General features: G+C 40.9%; 1 protein-coding gene across 9 annotated transcripts in view; it reads right to left on the reverse strand.

The window, feature by feature from the left end:
* RYR3 (ryanodine receptor 3) overlaps positions 1–21,461 on the reverse strand; it is a 575,944-nt gene that overhangs the window by 315,844 nt on the left and 238,639 nt on the right. For all 9 annotated transcript variants that reach the window (XM_069595972.1, XM_069595974.1, XM_069595971.1 and 6 more), the window contains exons 4-7: positions 13,685–13,759; positions 11,360–11,438; positions 2,482–2,594; positions 1,266–1,365 (exon numbers count right to left, since the gene is read on the reverse strand). In XM_069595972.1, the coding sequence (XP_069452073.1) occupies positions 1,266–1,365; positions 2,482–2,594; positions 11,360–11,438; positions 13,685–13,759 (367 nt within the window). The remainder of the gene's footprint in view (positions 1–1,265; positions 1,366–2,481; positions 2,595–11,359; positions 11,439–13,684; positions 13,760–21,461) is intronic.

Below are 21,461 nucleotides of genomic sequence, written 5' to 3' on the forward strand. Positions count from 1 at the left end.
TGCTGAGAGAGCATTTTGCACTGAGTCAGATAACGCAAGTGATCAGCTGCCCAAGCTCTACCACAAGGGCGCTCAATACTTTTAAAAGCATTGTTGTGGAATGATTCGCAATTAATTAATTTCCACAAACCCTCTTGCGGGACTGAGCATTAATATTATCCCTATAGTGGAAATGAACAAAATTAACGTGGAGAAGATTCGGTTAAAACTTCCTCAGGGAATATTTTAACCTGGGATTCCTTGGTTCCTGAGAGAAAGGGAATGACTGACAAAATATTTAGAGCAGTGGGTGAATTCTGGTGTGAAAGAAAAGAGAGCTGAACACATCCTGCCTTTGAAAAGCTATCCTTCAGTTGCCAAAAGAGTTAAAAATTTGCTGTTCCTCATTTTTCAAGGTAGCTGTGATGCCTCCTGAAACTGGGGTATCACCTTGACAACTCTCAATTTTCCATTTTCCAACATCATCTAATAGAAAGAGGTTTCACAGACTCAAGATTTAAAATAGGGTTAGAACCTGTGATATGAGTATTTTTTTTAAAATTCTGATCTTGCTATAAAGTGCTAGAATGTGATGTGATAACCCTTAGGTAACTGGCATCTGATTATCCTGCTCAGCAGTGATATTACCCATGAGTAAAATAAGGCCAGTATATTTATTATATAACTTGAAAGGTGTTATTGACTTTGCCTAGCTCAAAAAATAGAATGTGCTGAACAAACTTTGATGATCTTACTTCTAAGGGAAAAATAAAATATGGAGAAAATGCCATTTGTTATTTTTAAATGGCCTTCCATAAATATAAGTAAAAACAAATGGCCAAACATCCTTTTATTATAGAGAAAGTCCTCCTCCCACCTGTAGAGAGAGATGCATTGGGGAGAAATATAAAAAATATCACCTTCTTGGCAAATAATGTCTTCTAAAATTGAACCTGCTAAGGTCTGTATACTTATAACCATAAATAAAACTGAAAAGTCAGTGGAAGAAGAAAGGTATGTCTCCAAGGTCCTGAACTCACACAGTGCGAAAACAATGGTACATTGAAAGAATTGTAAAATCATGTCAGAAGTGCTCATGAAATCAGAAATCAGGACAGGAAATAACCCATATTAACATGAGAGAAAGGAATTCAGGTGAACCAAAAATCATACTAAGTGGGTACTGAGACACCCGTGCCATAACTGGAAAGTCGCAAAATACGTCAATATACACAGCATAAGACAAACAGGCAGGCTGGGAGGTGAACACACAGAGAGAAGCACACCTTCTTCAACGCTACTTCCTGAGCACGTAGGATGTACATTCCAGAGTGTCTGCATAAAGGAGGCATCCACTTGTATGTTACCATTTGATATTGAGAGATGCTGCAGCAGAAACAGAAATAAGACATCCTTTAAATCACCAGGCCAGGCCTGACAGAAGCAGCTCACCTAGAATTTCAAGGATTGAATTAAACAGCCTTACTTTCATCAGGCTTTTTCTACCTAGGCTGTGGGAGATTGCTCCACCCCATCTCGAAGCAGTTTCAAAGTGGGGCACTTTTTTCAGGGAAGAGGAAGTATTCAGCTACAGAGGTGGCAGACATGCTGACTTCATCCCCTCAGCTGGATCTCAAATTCAACAGGAAGTTACAAACATTTATCCTTGGCAGGAGAAGGGGACTTACAAATGGGAAAAATTAATCCAGCCTTTGGTCTAGGCAAAGTAAAATCTGCTGGCAGAACTGGTGCTGGGAAGCTTAAAAACTTATCTCTGACATTTCTCTGATCCGTAAGGAATTGCCCCCATCCCTTAAGGGCCTGATGTCAGTGCTGCTTGACATCTTGTATGGTATGCAAGTACCACTACCAGGGGCAAAATTTCACCTGCCTCTTCCAACCACTGTGACATCCCACACTCTGAAACACGTCCAATTCTCTTTCTCCCTCCAGTTATGGTTTTATATCCAACACTTTCTGGCTTGTTCCTAATTAGACAAGAGCTAACCAAAGTGATAAACTGAGTCCCTGGTGGCTCAGATGGTAAAGAATCTGCCTGCAATGCAGGAGATCCGGGTTTGACCCCTGGGTCAGGAAGATCCCCTGGAGAAGGGAGTGGCTATCCATTCCAGTATGCGTGCCTGGAAAATCCCATGGACAGAGAAGCCTGGAAGGCTACATTCCATGGGGTCACAAAGAGTTGGAAGACTGAACAGCTAACACTACTATTAAAGGTAACTACTGTGTCAATTGTTGGCTTTTTAGGAAGTGCCTGGGGGCATTTAAGCTGGGAACAGTGCTTTAATCTAAAAAAAAAAAAAGGAAAGTTACATTCCAGGCCCCATGATAATATGGCAGGAGAGACAATTTCATCGTCTCAAGTATACTGTGTAAAGCTTATCTTATCCTACCCAACCTGATGTGGTTCTGTTTTCCCTGGCCATCCATTCCTAAAAGAAACAAGTCTGGAAATGAAAGATGCTTGTGTTAGGAGGTACTTACAAGGTATCTTTCAGAGGACACACTGACGAGGATGAGGTCATCACCAATTCGAACCTTTTCTCCCTCAGACCTCTGCTTGGAAGCGGGATGAATTGTCCACCAACAGGCTTCTCCTACACAAAGGCTCCTTGAATTAGTGACTGCATCACAGAAGTCAATGTCCCTAACTCTGCCCCTCATTCTTCCTCCTGTTGAGAATCCCTGAAACACACACATACAAACACACACGCACGCACCCTCCAGACCTCAATTTCTATTTATCTATAAGCATTCCAGTTACCCCCACATCTGCTCTTGATTATCACTTTCATTTTCTTTACAAACAGAAAGATAGTGTTTGGAGAAGAATACTGGAGCCCGAAAGCTACATAAGCCTTTGAATATTTTTAATACATACAGAAAAATGATATTTTTCTTCATATGCACCTACAAATATTTCAGAAATAACTTCATTGGTCTACTGACCACTTACAGACCGTTATCTTTGCCTCACCCCTTCCTTATGAAATTCTACTAAATCATCAGTAATTTCACTAAAAAAAAAAAATCAGAAAAAATCAAAAGGTCTAAATCTATAAGGTCTAAGACAGCAGGTAAGAAATAAATAGCAAAGGAGAAAAATTGATATTTTGGGGAAAGGAATGTCAAAAGATGCTTTTAGCCAAGACAAAGCTACAACTCCAGTCTCTGGGTCAGAAAATGGGTTGAGAAGTTGATCCTAAGAAGTAAGGCCACTCCTGCTACATATTCTCCAGAAATTCTGTGAAATTGGAGGTAGCAGTTCCTTGTGAAGGCAACCATAGAAGATGGGGTTGAAAACAGGAGGAGTGGCTGAAAGTTTTAAGGGAACATTTGATCTTTTTCTCTATCCTGCAGGCCAGGCGGCTCTTCCTCCTCCACTCTACAGAAGAATATAAGTGATATCCGTGGAATGACAAACCACTCCAGGTATCAGGCACTGTCAGACATGGAAGTAAAGCGTATCACTGAAAATGGAGAATAATTAGAATTCTGTGCTCTGATTAGTAAAATCTCAGCTCCCTTTCCTCTACCTCCATTCCTCAGCTTCCTGAATGCCAGCTGTGATGCTGAACCACCCCCGACCCAAATGAAGATTACTGTTTAGTTTGGAAGCAAAACTACCCAACAAAAACCATACTGCTGTTTGGGCATATCCAGTGCAATGTCCAGGTCCCTGCTAGATTATCCCAAAGTGAAACTTAACACATGGCAAGCCACTCACACAGTTGGGGCTTCCTGTCGGTTTTTACTGCCTTGATCTAAACATCAGCTGGGACCAGGGATAAGCCGACATGTAAGGAAAGTCTCTAACATGAACAACAGGAATAAACCAAAAAGTGGGGAAAGGGGAAAAATGAAGATTACAGAGAGCTAAAGATAACTTCAAACAAATCTTAGAATTAATAATCTCAGAGGCATAAGGAAAAGTAACATTCATGAAGCAGCTAGGAGAGTATCCATGAAGGGTCCCTTCAAAGAGAAAAAAAATCTCTTTGATCCTGAAAAAGAGAGAAAGAAACAGGGAGGTTATAGGATAAAGTTGAAATTTTTTCCCACAATGAAGAAAAGCAGATTAGAAACAAGACTGCAAAGAAAATTAGGAAACCGACCTAGAGGAATTTCAGAAAGCAGTAAGAGAACGTGAAGGGAGAACATTAACTAAGAGATATTTAACTTTTCCCAAGGCTGAAAGACAAGCCCTTTTAGAATGAAGGGGCCTGCAGAGTCCCTAGCACAGTGGAGAACAGACACACGCGTGCACACACACCAGGGTCCAGTCCTGTGAGACTAAGAACCAGAAAGAAAGGAAAAAAAAGAACAAGAAAGATCCAGGACAAGACAGCACTGTGGAACTGTAGACATCAGGGCAAAAGAGAAGATCCAGGTAGCTCAGAAACTATGAACAGGTCACACACAAAGGATCAGGAAGCATAATGTGGACAGACGTCTCAACAGCCAGACCAAAAGCTAGAAGGAAACAAAAAACCTTCAGGGTGCTGAGAAAAACATATTTCCCATATAGAATGCTTCTATGAATTACTTGTGAAGCTGAAATTAAGAAACTTTCAGACAACAAGTTGTCTCCCATGGATATTTTCTGTAAAAGTTACTGGAAACGAGCTCCCCCCAAATGGTGTGATCAACCAATAAGGGAGGAAAACATGAGATCTGGGAAATACAGAATCTTGGAAAGAGGAAACAGGAATTTCCCTCATGATGGTGTATGTTTCTAAGAGGATGTAACCAACAGAATAGCTGTTGTGACCGAATCTAATCAGGGACAGTTACCGTTCTTTGGGACGGTTTGGAAATAAATGACTAGGTCATGGAAAGTAAAGCAACAAACAAGGCAATTATTAAGTAGTGGAAAGCACAAAGGTAATACCACAAAGTGAACTGACCATAGTATATCATGAGTCTCATTTGCAAATAAAAGTTACAGTTATGCCAATGTAAGTAGTTAATATTGACTTGATAGTTATATAAAAAATAGGTGCAAATATACTAGGCAGGTGGAAGGAGAAAACAGAGAAGAGAGGAGCACAAGAGGTACATTTTTATTATTCATTTAGGACATCAATATATCATGCCCAGTCTGGAAAGAATAACTAAAGAGCAGGAAGCCGTATGACTACGCACAGTGGGGAACATACTGGAGGAGCTGAAAGTGGATGCCTGAGAGGCGGGGGTCCAGAACAGGGAGGGGCGGGGCAAGAGGTAGATGCTTTCTGTATGCAAAAGAGCACTATGTCTCTCTTTATGTTCAGGTATTACTTTGATTCACTTTGGATAAATAAATATGATAACATTGATTACACTTTGATTAGACTTAAAATTTTATAACAGAAGAGGCTGGTCTCTACATTCAAAGAGGAAAATGACAGGTGAGTATCCATCATGTGCACTGGACCACTGAGGGGGATCAGGATGAAGGGGTCCTAAAGAGATGCATAGGAGAAGGCACCTTTGCTCTCTCACCCTCTCCTGGGAGCAGGGCAGTGGTCTGGAGCCCAGGAATGGGCCAATCCCTAAGTCAGTAGGGTATGTGGAGCCAGTTGAGGATCCTAAAATGTTTTTTCCCCCCAATTCTAAACTAATCCTAAATCTATGTCTAGAAAACAACAACAAAAACTTTCGAAACGGAAAAAAAGAAAGAACTCCTTAAGCAAAACCAAGGGCAAAATGGTCATCAGTTCTGTTAAGTCAGTCAAATCACTTATTATCTACTATGCAGGGGAAACGCTTCCAAAAATATTCAAGAAACTGCTTCCAAACTTCTCACATTCTCCTAGACATTCAACTCAACTATTGCTTTCAATTCAGAAGTGGCTTCTGAGTCAAAAGCGCATTCCCAGGATGACCTGGGTAAACAAAGCAATGCTATTCTGTTGGTTCCTGAGCAACCCTCCTTTTAAGGAGAGAAGACTCACCCCAGGCCATACTGAACTGAATCTGAGCTGCAGGGAAGTTATTTCCCTCTCCCACACATACAAAGCTGACTTTCTTCAAGGTGAATATGAAATGGGTTGGGATGAGGGAGGTAAAATAAATTATTTTAGGCTCTAGGTTTTCATGTGGATACCAAAAGAGGAACTCCCCAGGTCAGTAGGTGCCCAATATGCTACTGGAGATCAGAGGAGAAATAACTCCAGAAAGAATGAAGGGATGGAGCCAAAACAAAAACAATACCCAGTTGTGGATGTGACTGGTGATAGAAGCAAGATCCGATGCTGTAAAGAGCAATATTGCATAGGAACCTGGAATGTCAGGTCCATGAATCAAGGCAAATTGGAAGTGGTCAAACAAAAGATGGCAAGGGTGACCGTCAACATTTTAGGAATCAGCAAACTAAAATGGACTGGAGTGGGTGAATTTAACTCAGATGACCATTATATCTACTACTGCGGGCAGGAATCCTTCAGAAGAAATGGAGTAGCCATCATGGTCAACAAAAGAGTCTGAAATGCAGTACTTGGATGCAATCTCAAAAATGACAGAATGATCTCTGTTCGTCTCCAAGGCAAACCATTCAATATCACAGTTATCCAAGTCTATGCCCCAACCAGTAACACTGAAGAAGCTGAAGCTGAACGGTTTTTGAAGACCTACAAGACCTTTTAGAACTAACACCCAAAAAAGATGTCCTTTTCATTGTAGGGGACTGGAGTGCAAAAGTAGGAAGTCAAGAAACACCTGGAGTGACAGGCAAATTTGGCCTTGGAATGCGGAATGAAGCAGGGCAAGGACTAATAGAGTTTTGCCAAGAAAATGCACTGGTCATAGCAAACACCCTCTTCCAACAACACAAGAGAAGACTCTACACATGGACATCACCAGATGGTCAACACCAAAATCAGATTGACTATATTCTTTGCAGCCAAAGATGGAGAAGCTCTATACAGTCAACAAAAACAAGACTAGGAGCTGACTGTGGCTCAGATCATGAACTGCTTATTACCAAATTCAGACTGAAATTGAAGAAAGTAGGGAAAACCGCTAGACCATTCAGGTATGACCTAAATCAAATCCCTTATGATTATACAGTGGAAGTGAGAAATAGATTTAAGGGCCGAGATCTGATAGATAGAGTGCCTGATGAACTATGGAATGAAGTTTGTGACACTGCAGGAGACAGGGATCAAGACCATCCCCATGGAAAAGAAATGCAAAAAAGCAAAATGGCTGTCTGAGGAGGCCTTACAAATAGCTGTGAAGAGAAGAGAGGCAAAAAGCAAAGGAGAAAAGGAAAGATATAAGCATCTGAATGCAGAGTTCCAAAGAATAGCAAGAAGAGATAAGAAAACCTTCTTCAGTGATCAATGCAAAGAAATAGAGGAAAACAACAGATTGGGAAAGACTTGAGATCTCTTCGAGAAAATTAGAGATACCAAGGGAACATTTCATGCAAGGATGGGCTCCATAAACGACAGAAATGGTATGGACCTAACAGAAGCAGAAGATATTAAGAGGTGGCAAGAATACACAGAAGAACTGTATAAAAAAGATCTTCATGACCCAGATAGTCATGATGATGTGATCACTAATCTAGAACCAGATATCTTGGAATGTGAAGTCAAGTGGGCCTTAGAAAGCATCATTACGAACAAAGCTAGTGGAGGTGATGGAATTCCAGTTGAGCTGTTTCAAATCTGGAAAGATGATGCTTTCAAAGTGCTGCACTCAATATGCCAGCAAATTTGGAAAACTCAGCAGTGGCCTCAGGACTGGAAAAGGTCAGTTTTCATTCCAATCACAAAGAAAGGCAATGCCAAAGAATGCTCAAACTACTGCACAATTGCACTCATCTCACATGCTAGTAAAGGAATGCTCAAAATTCTCCAAGCCAGGCTTCAGCATTACGTGAACTGTGAACTCCCTGCTGTTCAAGCTGGTTTTAGAAAAGGCAGAGGAACCAGAGATCAAATTGCCAACATCCGCTGGATCACGAAGAAAGCAAGAGAGTTCCAGAAAAACATCTATTTCTGCTTTACTGACTATGCCAAAGCCTTTGATTGTATGGATCACAATAAACTATGGGAAATTCTGAAAGAGATGGGAATACCAGACCACCTGACCTGCCCCTTGAAAAACCTGTATGCAGGTCAGGAAGCAACAGCTAGAACTGGACATGGAACAACAGGCTGGTTCCAAATAGGAAAAGGAGTACGTCAAGGCTGTATATTGTCACCCTGCTCATTTAACTTCTATGCAGAGTACATCATGAGAAACTCTGGGCTGGAAGAAGCACAAGCTGGAATCAAGATTGCCAGGAGAAATATCAATCACCTCAGATATGCAGATGGCACCATCCTTATGGCAGAAAGTGCAGAGGAACTAAAAAGCCTCTTGATGAAAGTGAAAGAGGAGAGTGAAAAAGTTAGCCTAAAGCTCAACATTCAGAAAACGAAGATCATGGCATCTAGTCCCCTCACTCCGTGGGAAATAGATGGGGAAACAGTGTCAGACTTTAGTTTTGAGGGCTCCATAATCACTGCAGATGGTGACTGCAGCCATGAAATTAAAAGACGCTTACTCCTTGGAAGAAGAGTTATGACCAACCTAAATAGCATATTCAAAAGCAGAGACATTACTTTGCCGACTAAGGTCCGTCTAGTCAAGGCTATGGTTTTTCCTGTGGTCATGTATGGATGTGAGAGTTGGACTGTGAAGAAGGCTGAGCGCTGAAGAATTGATGCTTTTGAACTGTGGTGTTGGAGAAGACTCTTGAGAGTCGCTTGGACTGCAAGGAGATCCAACCAGTCCATTCTGAAGGAGATCAGCCCTGGGATTTCTTTGGAAGGAATGATGCTAAAGCTGAAACTTCAGTACTTTGGCCACCTTATGAGACGAGTTGACTCACTGGAAAAGACTCTTATGCTGGGAGGGATTGGGGGCAGGAGGAGAAGGGGATGACCGAGGATGAGATGGCTGGATGGCATCACGGACTCAATGAATGTGAGTCTGGGTGAACTCCGGGAGATGGTGATGAACAGGGAGGCCTTGCGTGCTGCGATTCATGGGGTTGTGAAGAGTCGGACACGACTGAGCGACTGAACTGAACTGAGGTTTTCATGAACGCCTGGTCAACCCTGTCCCCCCGTCTTTCTGCCAACGTCAGCCACTTCTGAAAAGCCAGCTTGAACCTGGGTTGATGCATGTGTTTCCCTCATCTGTTAGCAGAATTCATACCAAGTTTGATTTTAGGAATTTGGGGTAAAAAAAAGTGGTAGAATGAGTAATATTCTCTGCTATTTCCCTATGTTTTTACTGAAGCCTCTAGTAACTAAAAACAAAAAAATAGGTTTCCTGAACACATGACTAGAAAGTGGTTATTTTTCAAATTTCTTCCCAAGTCTCAAAAAGTCTGAAGTCATTTTATTGGTATAAATATTATAACCATATATGACTTTTCCGATTACGTGCTCCAAGACAGACAGTTGGTTTATATTTAGAGGTCAGCTGACACTCAGAATGCATCACTTCACTTATTTTGTAATTTTCAGTGAAGGTTGACAACACCTTAGAGGAAATTATATTTTAAGAATAACACGCTTTAGCTGAAAACAAAGCAACCTCAAATCACATTCAAATATAATCTGACTTTAGTAAAACAAACAAACAAAAGCCAAACTTAGTGGGCTGAGGCAGGCCCACTCTTCTGCTCTGTATAAAAAGGGGAAGAGAAGGAGATGTGGGGGGCTTACGTCAGGTGTTCTTGGACATGACTGTGTATGATCCAGAAATAACAGATCCAGGGTAAACCCTCAATTCCTTCCCCACCCAGATTAAATCTAGGTTAAATTCTAGATTTTTAAAAACAGGTTAAACTATACATTTTTTTTTTCTAAATCATATGTAAAATCAGATAATCTTAGACCATCTCCTTAGGTACTGCTGTAGTTTTAGAATAATTACATGAACTTTGTCCTTCTTTGGCCCCAACAGTTTGGGGGAAAATGTCATAATATTAAAGACTGTCTCCAATGAGACTCTTCCTGCCGTGTAACCTAGGCTGTTTGCTCTTCCCTGGCCTTTTTTCCTGCCCAATTTCTAAGCCTGGGGCTCAGCTTCAGAGCAGGTCTATGTAACATCCTTCCAGTAAACTCTTCCTGCTTGAATTAACGGAGTCAGTTTCTGCTGTTTGCAACCAAGAATCCTGATTGGTCCATAAGCCCAACCTCTAAACGGAGCAGAAATTACATACGTAATGCCTTTGGCAGGCAGATTGCTCATGAATATTTCCAGCCACAGGAAACATCTTCCATCTCGAGGCCAGCTGTTCCTTTGCTGGATACTGCAGGTATTACAGAGTGACTTCCTTCACTGAGATGAAATGGGCCTGTTTTCAACTTCTATCCATTGTTCCACTGGTCTTTGGAATAACCTACAGCAAGTCAGCCCCTTCTTTGATTAACTAGAAACATTTGTTGATAGTTATCTTAGTCCTCTGCTCTTCATTCAAACCTGCATCATCCTGGTTACCATCTTTTTTAGGATCCACCACTTGACTGTCATTTTTGATTGAACTAAAATAAAAAAAAATAGCCACTGTTTCCCATACTATATGATGTATAGTGCTAATGGTGGAGGGCAGTTAAACAACACTGAGTCATATAGAGAGAAATTTCCTTTACTACTTTCAAACCTTTTGACTCTAACAAAGTTTTCAGTTTGGAGCTTGTATACCATGAACACTTTTCTAATATTTGCCGACATTCTTCAATTATTGAGTGACATGGTTTTCTTTACATTATATTCTTTTTTACAGCAAGCAATACCAGTTTTCTACTTACAGCAATGATGTTAGTTTTGTCTATAAAACTTTAAATACAAAAGTAAATTTAAGGAAAAATATAAATTAATAATAAAGTTGATGCACAGGAATGGCAGATCTATGAAGGTGGATATCATTGACTAATATCTGGGAAACACTGCTTTAAAAATAGCTGATTCAATGCAGAATAAAATGGGACTAGTTTTTTTTTTTTAATCTAGACTATACTTTATTATGTAAACCTTCATTATGCTTTGTTTTTTAAAGCGCTTATTCATTACCATTGGGTTTTATCAGGAATAACTTCTCTACTTATTTTCAGTATCTAACCCTAAAAATTGTTTTTCTTTGAGACTCTGGCAGATTGTGGTTAAAGCCTCATGCTCACTTTCATTTTGCATTCCTATGTTTTCATTCTGCATTCCAATAACATTCTTTATTATTCTTCTTTTCCAGAGTTCTATCAGACCTATTTCTTAACCAGGTTGGTTTGGAATCCCAAATGATTTGTGTCCAGCCTCCTTCTCAAACCCCCCAGCCCAAGATCCCACTGAGCAGCAGATCTAGGGCACGTTGACTTACCTGTGGCATGTTCTCGTAGACCTACATCAAAGGCAAGTTTATCCGTCTGGGATCTTGATGTGGTCAAACATGTTAGATACTGTGGAATAAGAGCAGATGCTAGTAAAGTCATACTCTTCTGTCGGATCTTGGCATCTCACCATTAGCTGGCTTCTCTGTTTCAACACTGAGCTGCTATGAAGAGGGCTTCTTGATTGTTCATGGCTAGAGTGCTTCTGGGATATATTTTCATAATGTATTTAAAACCTCGAAGATGTTCTTATCTGATGACCCAGTTATTTGACTCATAGGACTATGAGAAATAAGCTTAAATATAAAAAGTTTGAAATATGATATATGCTTTAGTTCAAAGATACTCTGAAACTTTTAAACTGAGAATATGAATAGGACATAAATGACCAACAATAATGGAAAGGTTGATAAACTCTGGTACTTCATTTTATGGAATATTATGTTACCATGGAGAGTATTTATCAAGAGTGTAGAACAGTATGGAATATATACAAGACAGCGTACTTGTATGGTTGCCACGTATGCAAAATTCAAATGCCTAGCAACTGGGCTAAAGCGAATTACACCAAACTGAGAGCAGGTTGTCTTTGGACAGTGGGAACATCCATGATAATATCCTCATTTCTATTTATTTTCTGCTTTTCAGTTTTTCTATCAGCTTTAAAGCTTCTCAAATAATGTCTGATTTTTTCTAACTATAAAAATACATGTGCATGTAAAATTGAAAAATTATTTTCAAAAGTAACTTAATAAAGGAAAAAAGTCCACAGCCTATTCCCTGCCTCCTTTATTGGCAGGCACAGCAAGTGGTCTTAGAATTGGACTGAGAGGCAGATATGCATTTGGCACAAACTTCCCGAGTTATAATTCTAATTCTCTGCAACAGGAAAACACAGAATCATTGTATTGTATAGCCATCTCTCACGGGCTTTATTCTCAGAGCTACTCCTAAAAGGAACTGGCTAGTATAGGGTTCATGTTAACTGTGAGTGCGATTTCTTGGGAGTAGAGGTCAACCAACCTCATGATGACTAATGTAAACCTTCCTCTTTGTAGCACAATGCTAGCCTGAGTTTTTAAAGCCAAGAGAAGTATACTGTTTGAGCTTTTATTTATTCTATTTAGGGAGAAAAAGAGAGGTGCCAGGGTTTTATTTACCCTATGGATAAGCACCAGATTCCTAAAGATAAATGATCACCTCTCAGTTCTAGAGATTGCCAGGGTGCAAAATTTCCCTACTCTCTAACAGTCCCCATCTCCTGCTCAGATAACTTTCCATTTGGTCATTTTTGTTTGTCCTTTGCCACAAGGGACTATCACAGATGAATGTTCAGGCTGAAAAGGTCAACTTCTTACCAGTGTTCAGGAAAAAAAAAATGCTGCAATAAATAAATTATTTAAGAAGCAGCTGCTGTTCTGCCTGCCAATTTGACAGTTCAAGCTTTGAGACGAATTTTGCAGTGTCCGCTGCAGGTGTAAAATGTGTGAAAATAAAGTCCTGAGTTAACGTAACAGTTTTTCACTGGGGTTAGAGAAAGAAATGTTCCTTACACTGATAATAAGGGAGAATGATACATGTAGGAACTGGGGGTAAATATCATTAGAATTGCCTCAGATTATACTTGACCAAGGTCACGATATTCCTCTTAACACTCCCTGCAAAAGAACTGCAATATTTGAATTTTACAAATTACATTTATTAAAACTTGAAAAAAAATTCAAGTTATATTGAGTTATCTAATTTCGGTTAATTCTAGTTCTAGATCCCTGAATAGTTATAGCTTGATCTGCTTTCTGTGACTGCTCTGCTCTTTATCTGCTTCCTGCCTCTGGATTAACATAATACCTTCAAATTCAGGAATGAAGGACCAGATATCATCCTATTTCCTTTAGCTAGTAAAAGAGAAATTTTACAAAAATCCCATTTGATTGCTTTTCCATCTATGCTGGTTATCCTTATACATGTGAGTCATCAGTTATTCCAGGTATATCTGATCATCCAGTCAACAAATATTTTCTAAGCATTTATCAGAGCACCATACTTGGTCAAGTTAGGTTTAGTTACATAAATTTTTTTTTAAAGACATAATCCTTTTCCTTATGGAGTGGCAGGGATGGTGGTCAGATGTTAAGTAAACACAGATGTACAACTGCTAAGTGAGGTAAGTTACTAAGACAGTAATGTACTATAATTTCCATTCCGAGTGACTCCCGCTGACTTCTTAACCTGATTGAAACACTCGCTGACTTCCCACCCTTTCCCACCTCCTCAGCCTCCTTCCTGAGTGGTGACAGCGATCCAGGTGAGCTTACCATGCCACTGAAGGAGTGCCGCAGGAGAATTGCATGGCCATACAGCAGGGTCCTGTGGCCACCCCCTTGTGCTGCCTGTGGGGAGAGAGGGCAAGAAGTGTCAGCACGGGCCAGGGGTGGCCACTCTGAGGGCAAAGCATTCTTGGAGGACACACTACAAAGGAAAGACCCATGGCGAAGCTCCCAAGGAATTCATTCTAGAAGCGAGTGGCCAGCCTACAGGCGGGGAGGCGACTGGTTGACCACAGCCATGCAGCATCCTTGGGAGAGGGTGGGTGGGGCCAAACCTCTTCTCCAGAATGGCCCCTGCCCGGAATCAGCAGAAACCCAGAGCTGTTCTATCAGAAAAGCACGTGGATGAGATAGGTACTGCTTACCTTCCTTTGAAACTTCTCAGAAGCGTTCAGTGAGAGAGAGAAACAAATGCGATGTAACTACAGCCTAGTGACACAAAGGCAGTGTACGGGGTTGGGGGGACAAGGCATACCATATACTCAGTCTGTGCCTTGTGGACTTTTTAAGGCACCTGTGCCTCCCACTCGCTCACTTAAACGGGTCTGATTTACCGTCATTTCACCAGTTAGTGATGGCTCTGATATCTGGGCCTTTAAAAGGGTGACCAGTGACGGGGAATAGATATCTCCTCCACTTACAGGGCTGTTTAGATGCCCTCTCTCTGCCCCACCAGGCAGCACCACCCTGGCTGTCCACTCAGTGGCAGTCTGAGCTGTGGGACAGGCCCAAGAAGAAGAGACAGCCCCACATAAAGCCACTGGTGTCTGCCTCTTGCTTTTCCTTTTATTTGATTTGCACAACCATGATCTGAACTGAATAGTATTGACATGATAGGAGACAAAACCATTATGTATTCCAGTGATGGGTGACCAGGTAACATGAAAAACTGAAATCTATAGAAGACTTTAGATTTTTTTTTTTCATCATTTTCAACCTTTTACCCAAGTCTCTCCCTGTCATGGGAACTTGCCCTCAGAGGCAGTCACACTTTTTTGATCACACACTCCTTTTAGGAAAAAATATGTGAGCATAGGCTCCCATCCCCAAATACACACAAAAAGAAAGTTCAAAGCCTGAGATTAAAAATTAATATGGAGAGAGTAACATGGAAACCTACAATACCATATATAAAATAGATAGCCAATGGGAATTTGCTGTATGATTCAGGGAACTTAAACAGGGGCTCTGTGATAATTTAGAAGGGTGGCATGGAGAGGGAGATGGAAGGGAGGTTTGGGAGGGAGGGGACATGGGTGTACCTATGGCTGATTCTTGCTGATGTTTGAAAGAAAATCACAAAATTCTGTAAAGCGATCATCCTTCAATTAAAAAACTAAAGTGCAAAAAAAGGAAAAAAAAATGTTGGCTAGCCAAGGTAGAATTAAAAAAAAAAAGTAATTGTACAGAGAAATTCTAACATTTTCTTTCCATAAGCCAAGGGCACCCCTTATGCATGGTATTTTAGTCAGCACTACAGAGCAGCAGCCCAAGGGCTGGTTTCAGGGTCTGCTCGTCTCCTGTGTTGACCCTCCTTCAGGGCCACAGACAATAAGGGGGAAAGAAGGCAGAGTACTTCTACTTCAACTCTATTCAGATTAAATTTGGATTAACAGAATCACCCTGTCAAAGAGATGATTTTTCATGTCATATCATGAGCCTAAAGACAAGGGAAAAAATAAATGTGGTATCTTGTTAAAAAGAAGCCAACAACTATATATAAATGTGGCTGTGCTTTTTCCATAGCTATAGAGATATTTAAATGCTCTCTAGACTTTAATACTATGAAAAGATTAAATGTTCTTTGCAATGTTTTAGGATTTCTTGAAACCATCTGAACTAACTTTAGTTGCTGTATTTACAAATGTGTCAACAGCTTCCTTTAGAATTAGTCATACTGAAAGAGTTTTCATAGCTCGTCAGTCTCACTGGTATTCTTCCTGTATAGTTGTACTACTGCAAGTGAATTGATAGCTTGTGAGGGTTTATGGTGTGGCTTTATGCTCCCAGATTAGTCTTGTGTCTCAAACTGAACTCTACTTCCCATTGTTTATCATGGGTTACACTTTCCTCCAATTTGAGGACTCGTTAAGTAAAGAATCAGGAATTGCTGAGCCCCCCAGAGCGGCACTAAGGGGCTTGTGCTCCCCTTCTCTGGCAATGCTGGCAACATTCTTGGCCCTCATGGCCTCTATTTTGATGCCAGCAGAAAAGCAGAGAGACTTAACTACCCCACTGGGCTTGTATGGGACGTCACAAACCGCCTCCTCTCTCTGCTAAGGCAGTGGGTCTTAGGTGCCTGAGAGTATCAGCTTGTTAATACACAGACTGCTGGGCTCCACTCCACAGTGTCTGCTTTGCTAGGCCTGGGGTGAGCCTGAGAACATGCGTTTCTAAAGTGTTCTGGGGAAAATGGCATTGACGGATGCCGCTGGTCCAGAACCACATTTTGAGGACCACTGCTTTAAGGAATGATCAAGTTTCAGTGGCAGCACCGCAAAGGAGCTTTTTCTGCAGAAGCTCTGGTAATCATCATTCCAGAGAACACTATCCTTGGCACAAACCACACTCTACAACCATTGGGTGCTTTACAACCATCATAGCTTATTCGCCTCACTTTTCAAGGTAGGGGTGATTTCATACTCTCGGAATGTGAAGAATCTGAAACTCAGAGATAAGGCTCTTGCCTTAGCTAGATGTCACACAGCTCGATGTGGTGGTGAGGGGGACTGAACTCAGAATTGAGTCTAAAACCTGACTCATCTCACCCAATTTTTTAAATAATATATTCATTTGCCTACTGTGCACAAAACCAGGGAACACAGCACCAGGAAGAATAGAAAGATACTGTCTCAGCTCCTCAGCTTCGTGAAGGAGAACTGACACAACTGTGTCAATTAAACGAGCTCTGATCGTATGGCAGGCACAGAACTATAGTGAGTGAGTCACCTCATTTTACCTCTTGATTAGTGTTGCAAAGTGACAATGGAATTACCTCCATTTTACAGAAGCATAAACCGAGGCTTTGAGAAGTAAAGTAACTTGCTCAAAGTCATATAGGTTCCAAGGGCAGAGCTGGAATTTAATAAAGGGAAGGATTTAACTATGTGCTCTATTACAACATTTTCTTGTCTGTATTCTGGCAGGAGACAAGGCTTGTGCATAAAAACCCATGTTACAGAGACATCCCTGTTAAAAGAGGGGAGACAAACAACATTGGAATAGGAATAGACCAGAAAGGTGATGAGGGTGTTAAGGAGCTGCTTATATTCTGGAAGGATCCTTGACATCTAACAATGTAACAAACAAAAAAAATAAGGACCCCACACAGGCAAAGGGTTGGAGGTTGAGACTATGAAGTTCATGGGGGGAACTGGTAGACAATTCACTGGTTAGGGTTGGAAGAAAGGGAATAGCTGGCAAAGACTTTGGGCTGTTGGACTATGGAGAGTCCCATCTGACGGTTCAACAGCTAATGGGACACTGGGGGAGACTTCTGCATGGAGAACAATAAAAACTGTACCTTAGGAAGGTAACCCTGACTGCAAAATGGTAAAAGAACTAGAGGCATCAAACCCTAAGGACAGAAAAGATGACTCTCTCATTCAGTTTCCAAGACAATCTAAAGAGAGGATATAGACTGAAAAATCTTAGAATCATCCCTTACTTCTCCCTTTCTCTCACATGCCACAGTCCATCCAAAGCACCTTCGGTGCCACCTTCAAAATATATTCTCTATCCACCTACTACTCAGCGCCCTTCTGCTTTCAGTCTGGTCTCTCCTACTGCTTCATCTCACCCGGCTCTAACGATGGCCTCTTAACTGCGTTTCCCCGCTGCACCCTTTCTGGTTACAGTCTGAGCTAACACGGCAGTCACAGCTGTCTTTTTTAAGACTGTCAATCACCTCACATTACTTTCTTACTCAACCCTCCTCTCATGATTCCCTTTCACACTGTGGCCTCTAAGGCTGTGCATCAGGAACTGTCAAAATATTCTCTATAAAAGATGAGACAGTAAGTAACTGGAGCGTTGCAGGACACATGTTACATAGTCTTCTTTTTTAAAACAATTTTTTCATAAATTAAAAGCTCTTTTTACCTAGAGGGCTGTATATAAACAGGCATAGGCTAGATCTGACCTGCTGTTGTGATCCCTGCCCTACTTAATGTGGTCCCCTCCACCTATTTGACCTCATCACCTGCCAGGAGGAGGGTCTCCACCACCCACTCTGCTCCAGCCATGTGGCCCTTACTCTATTCTTCAGACACGCAAATTCCTCCTGCAGGGCCTTTGCACATGTGCTTCCCTCTGTCTGAAATGCTCTTCCTTCAACATTCTCATGGTTCATTCCCATTCTGATCCATCTCTGTGCTCAGATATCTCATTAGTGAAGCCTCCTCTGTTCATCCTTCCTAAAAGACAATCCCCCTTACTGGACAACATTTTTTTTTTTTGCTTTATTATTTCTCATGGCATTTATTAGCTTATATATTATTTTTGACATGTATCTCTCCTCCCTCTCTCCCCAAGGACATAAGCTCCATGAGTCTTTGGTATGTCCTCTGTCGCGTCTATATGACTTATCAGTGCCTGGCAAACAAGCACTTAATGTCATTTTCGTATTCATATTTCCTGAATGAATGAATAATAACTGGATGAGGTGGTCCTTTTGCCTCCTTTACACAGATGGGAAAAGAGAAACTCTCCTGTGGGCAGCTTGTGAATTTGGATTTGAACTTGAGTCTAACCACAAGTTCTACCAACTCTTCTCATTATTTGACACTAATTCTGGATAACATCCCAGGAAAGCAATGATGAGTCACATAGAAGACTTGGATCTGTTCATAAGGGGGATCCAGACCTCAGGTTAGTGAGACCTTATTGGGATGGCAGTTCTGTCTCTGCTGGGAGTGACCTTGGCTGTCATCACTGGCAGGATGAGAATAAGTGGTACCATCTCATTGGACTGGAGTGGAGTAAGGGGAGAAGCCAGCAAAAGTGCCCTGATGCCATGTCCTATGGTAAAATGTTCCATTAGACCATTAATTCAATCATCTCATCTGTAATTGCAAAAGTGATTCTGTCACTGACATTTCTTTTGGTGGTTCCCAGAGGACACTGTCACCCAGTCAGATAAACCTGATATGGCAATAAAGGGAAGGGTAACTCTCTTTCTCTCCAGCCATACATGTTTCAAGACTATCAGATCTCTAAACCACCTTCTTTTATCATCTGGAACCCCAGACTCCACTTTAGGGGGTCCCAGGATTTGGAGAGACTCCTTGCGGATCTAACATAAGCTGTGAAAGCTTTGGGGGATACTTCCTGGAGGGCTGGTAAGGCGTGACATTACTTCCTGGGAGGTGATGTATGTACTTCCATCTTCCTTCCTCCCCCTACCCACCCTTATTCTTTTAGGCCATCAAAGAAAGAAAGAGGGCTTGCTAGAAGGTCACAGAGCAGTATTTCCTGAACACGTGGGGGCCTTTACATCACCCAGGAGGTTTCCTTTGACACAGGTGACAACTAAGTAACCATGATGCCATACAAATGAAAAAAAAAAACCCACAAAAAAACAAAATCCAAAAAACTAGTAACCACCTAGCATCAGAAGTAAAAGGAACCTAATATGTTCAGTTAGAAAACAGTGAAAATTTATATTTACCGTTGGTACAAAACATTAAAATTTTAAGGAATTTACCTAAATGTTGAGCTAAACATTCAAAATGAAACCATAAACTTTTGCTCTATAAAATAAAACCTGATTTGGTGAAATGCAAAGGTGTACTTTGTTGCTGCTGCTGCTGCTGCTGCCATGTCTCTTCAGTCGTGTCTGACTCTGTGTGACCCCATAGATGGCAGCCCACCAGGCTCTGCTGTCCCTGGGATTCTCCAGGCAAGAACACTGGAGTGGGTTGCCATTTCCTTCTCCAGTGCATGAAAGTGAAAAGTGAAAGTGAAGTCGCTCAGTCGTATCCGACTCTTAGCGATCCCATGGACTGCAGCCTACCAGGCTCCTCCATCTATGGGGTTTTCCAGGCAAGAGGACTGGAGTGGGGCGCCCATAGAATGAGAATACTAGTGTTTGCTAATGCTCAGTCTCCTAAACAGAACTTACAGATTCAGTGTAGTTTTAATGAAAATTCCAGTAGGGTATTTTGGAATTCAACAAAATCACTATAAAATTAATCTACAAACATAAACAGTAAGAAAGTTTTATTTTAAAAAGGAACCACGTTTTAGGAAATGTCAAGAAGCAAAATTAGTTCATTGATTCTGGTAGTGGTTCAAAAGAAGAATGTAATACAATACAGATAGTCCATAAACAAATCTGAAATGCAGCACATGATAAAGCAGATTTTTTAGTACAATGAGGGGAAGACACGATGATTAAGCAAATGTCTCTTTGATATGCGGATAGCAAAACAGAAAAGTATTCAGTAAGATCCACAGGAAATATAAAAGATAGATTCTGGATGGAAAAGAGTTAAATAATTCATTTTAAAATTAAATTCTATGACAATTAGCATGTAATAAACAGTCCGCATTCTTTTATAGACCTATACTTCTCCATGCTCTGAAGCAACAGATAAACTCAAAGGAAATAAAAGACAGGATTTTACCAAGATTACTAAACTTCAGAACAATGGAAGTATCAACATTTAATACACTGGAGAAACTCTTTGTTATCACGTTGACAAAAGGATGGCCATCTCATTGAAATGTAGGGGGAAAAGCATCAAATAAAGAAATGGGCAAAGGATATGAATAAATGATTCATATCAGGCATAAAATTAAAACATATGGCAGAGATTTTCTTCCTCCTAGTAATGAAAGGAAAGACAATTAAAGCAACTTTAATGTATCATGTTTTGTCAACTAGATTTTCAAAAATGGAGAAAAAGTGTGAAAGCCATCAGAGCTATAATTTAGCTGGTGCTACCCCGTACAAGGTGGCACCGAGTACAACTCTTTTGAAAAGCAATCTGGTGATATACAAAAAGAGGTGTAAAGAAGTTAATAACCTTTGCTGTAGTAATCCTACTTCTGGGAATAATTTTTTAAAAAAGCCAAACAGAATGGGCACTGTTGTGAAAAAAGCATCATAGTGGGACAAACAAAAAACCTGCAAAGGACCTGAATATCCAGAAGAAAAATATTGTCAAGTAAAACATGGGGCTTCTTCAGGCTGTTCTATCCTGCAACCATTAAAGAAGATAGTTTACAGAGGAGCCTAGAAACACAGAAGATGGTTCTGATAGATCACTGTGGAAAAGGCAGAGTGCAAAATGCCTTCCACTATTAGTATGTATGCAAGAATGATAAGGAAACCTATAAAAATGAAAGCCATTTGACTGGGTGTAGAACCACTGGACTTTGCTTTTCCAAATTTTTCTTTAGCACCACTACTAAAAGACCATTTCAGTAATAAGTGTGTGTGCATGGGGGGTAACAATGTATTGCATGTGTTTTTAAGGAAAAGAGGGCTACGAAAGTGTTCTGTCTTTCTTAAAACTTCAGTTCCTTGAGATCTGATTAATTTGCCAGGATTCTCTGTAAATGACTTTACCTGCCTAAAAGGTGGCTGGCAAAGCGTACTTAGTGTGCTAACAATTAGGCACTGATTCCATGGTCTAGCCCTACCCTGGTGTTGGATGGAGAGCCGAGAAACACAGGCTTTATCCAAGACACCTCTGTTCTCCTCTGAGTTCCCTCAGGCTTAGCCCAGACTCCAAAGGGGAAATTTCTTGCCCAGGGAGTC

Source organism: Ovis canadensis, chromosome 7, assembly GCF_042477335.2.
Source record: "Ovis canadensis isolate MfBH-ARS-UI-01 breed Bighorn chromosome 7, ARS-UI_OviCan_v2, whole genome shotgun sequence".
NCBI lineage: Eukaryota > Metazoa > Chordata > Mammalia > Artiodactyla > Bovidae > Ovis > Ovis canadensis.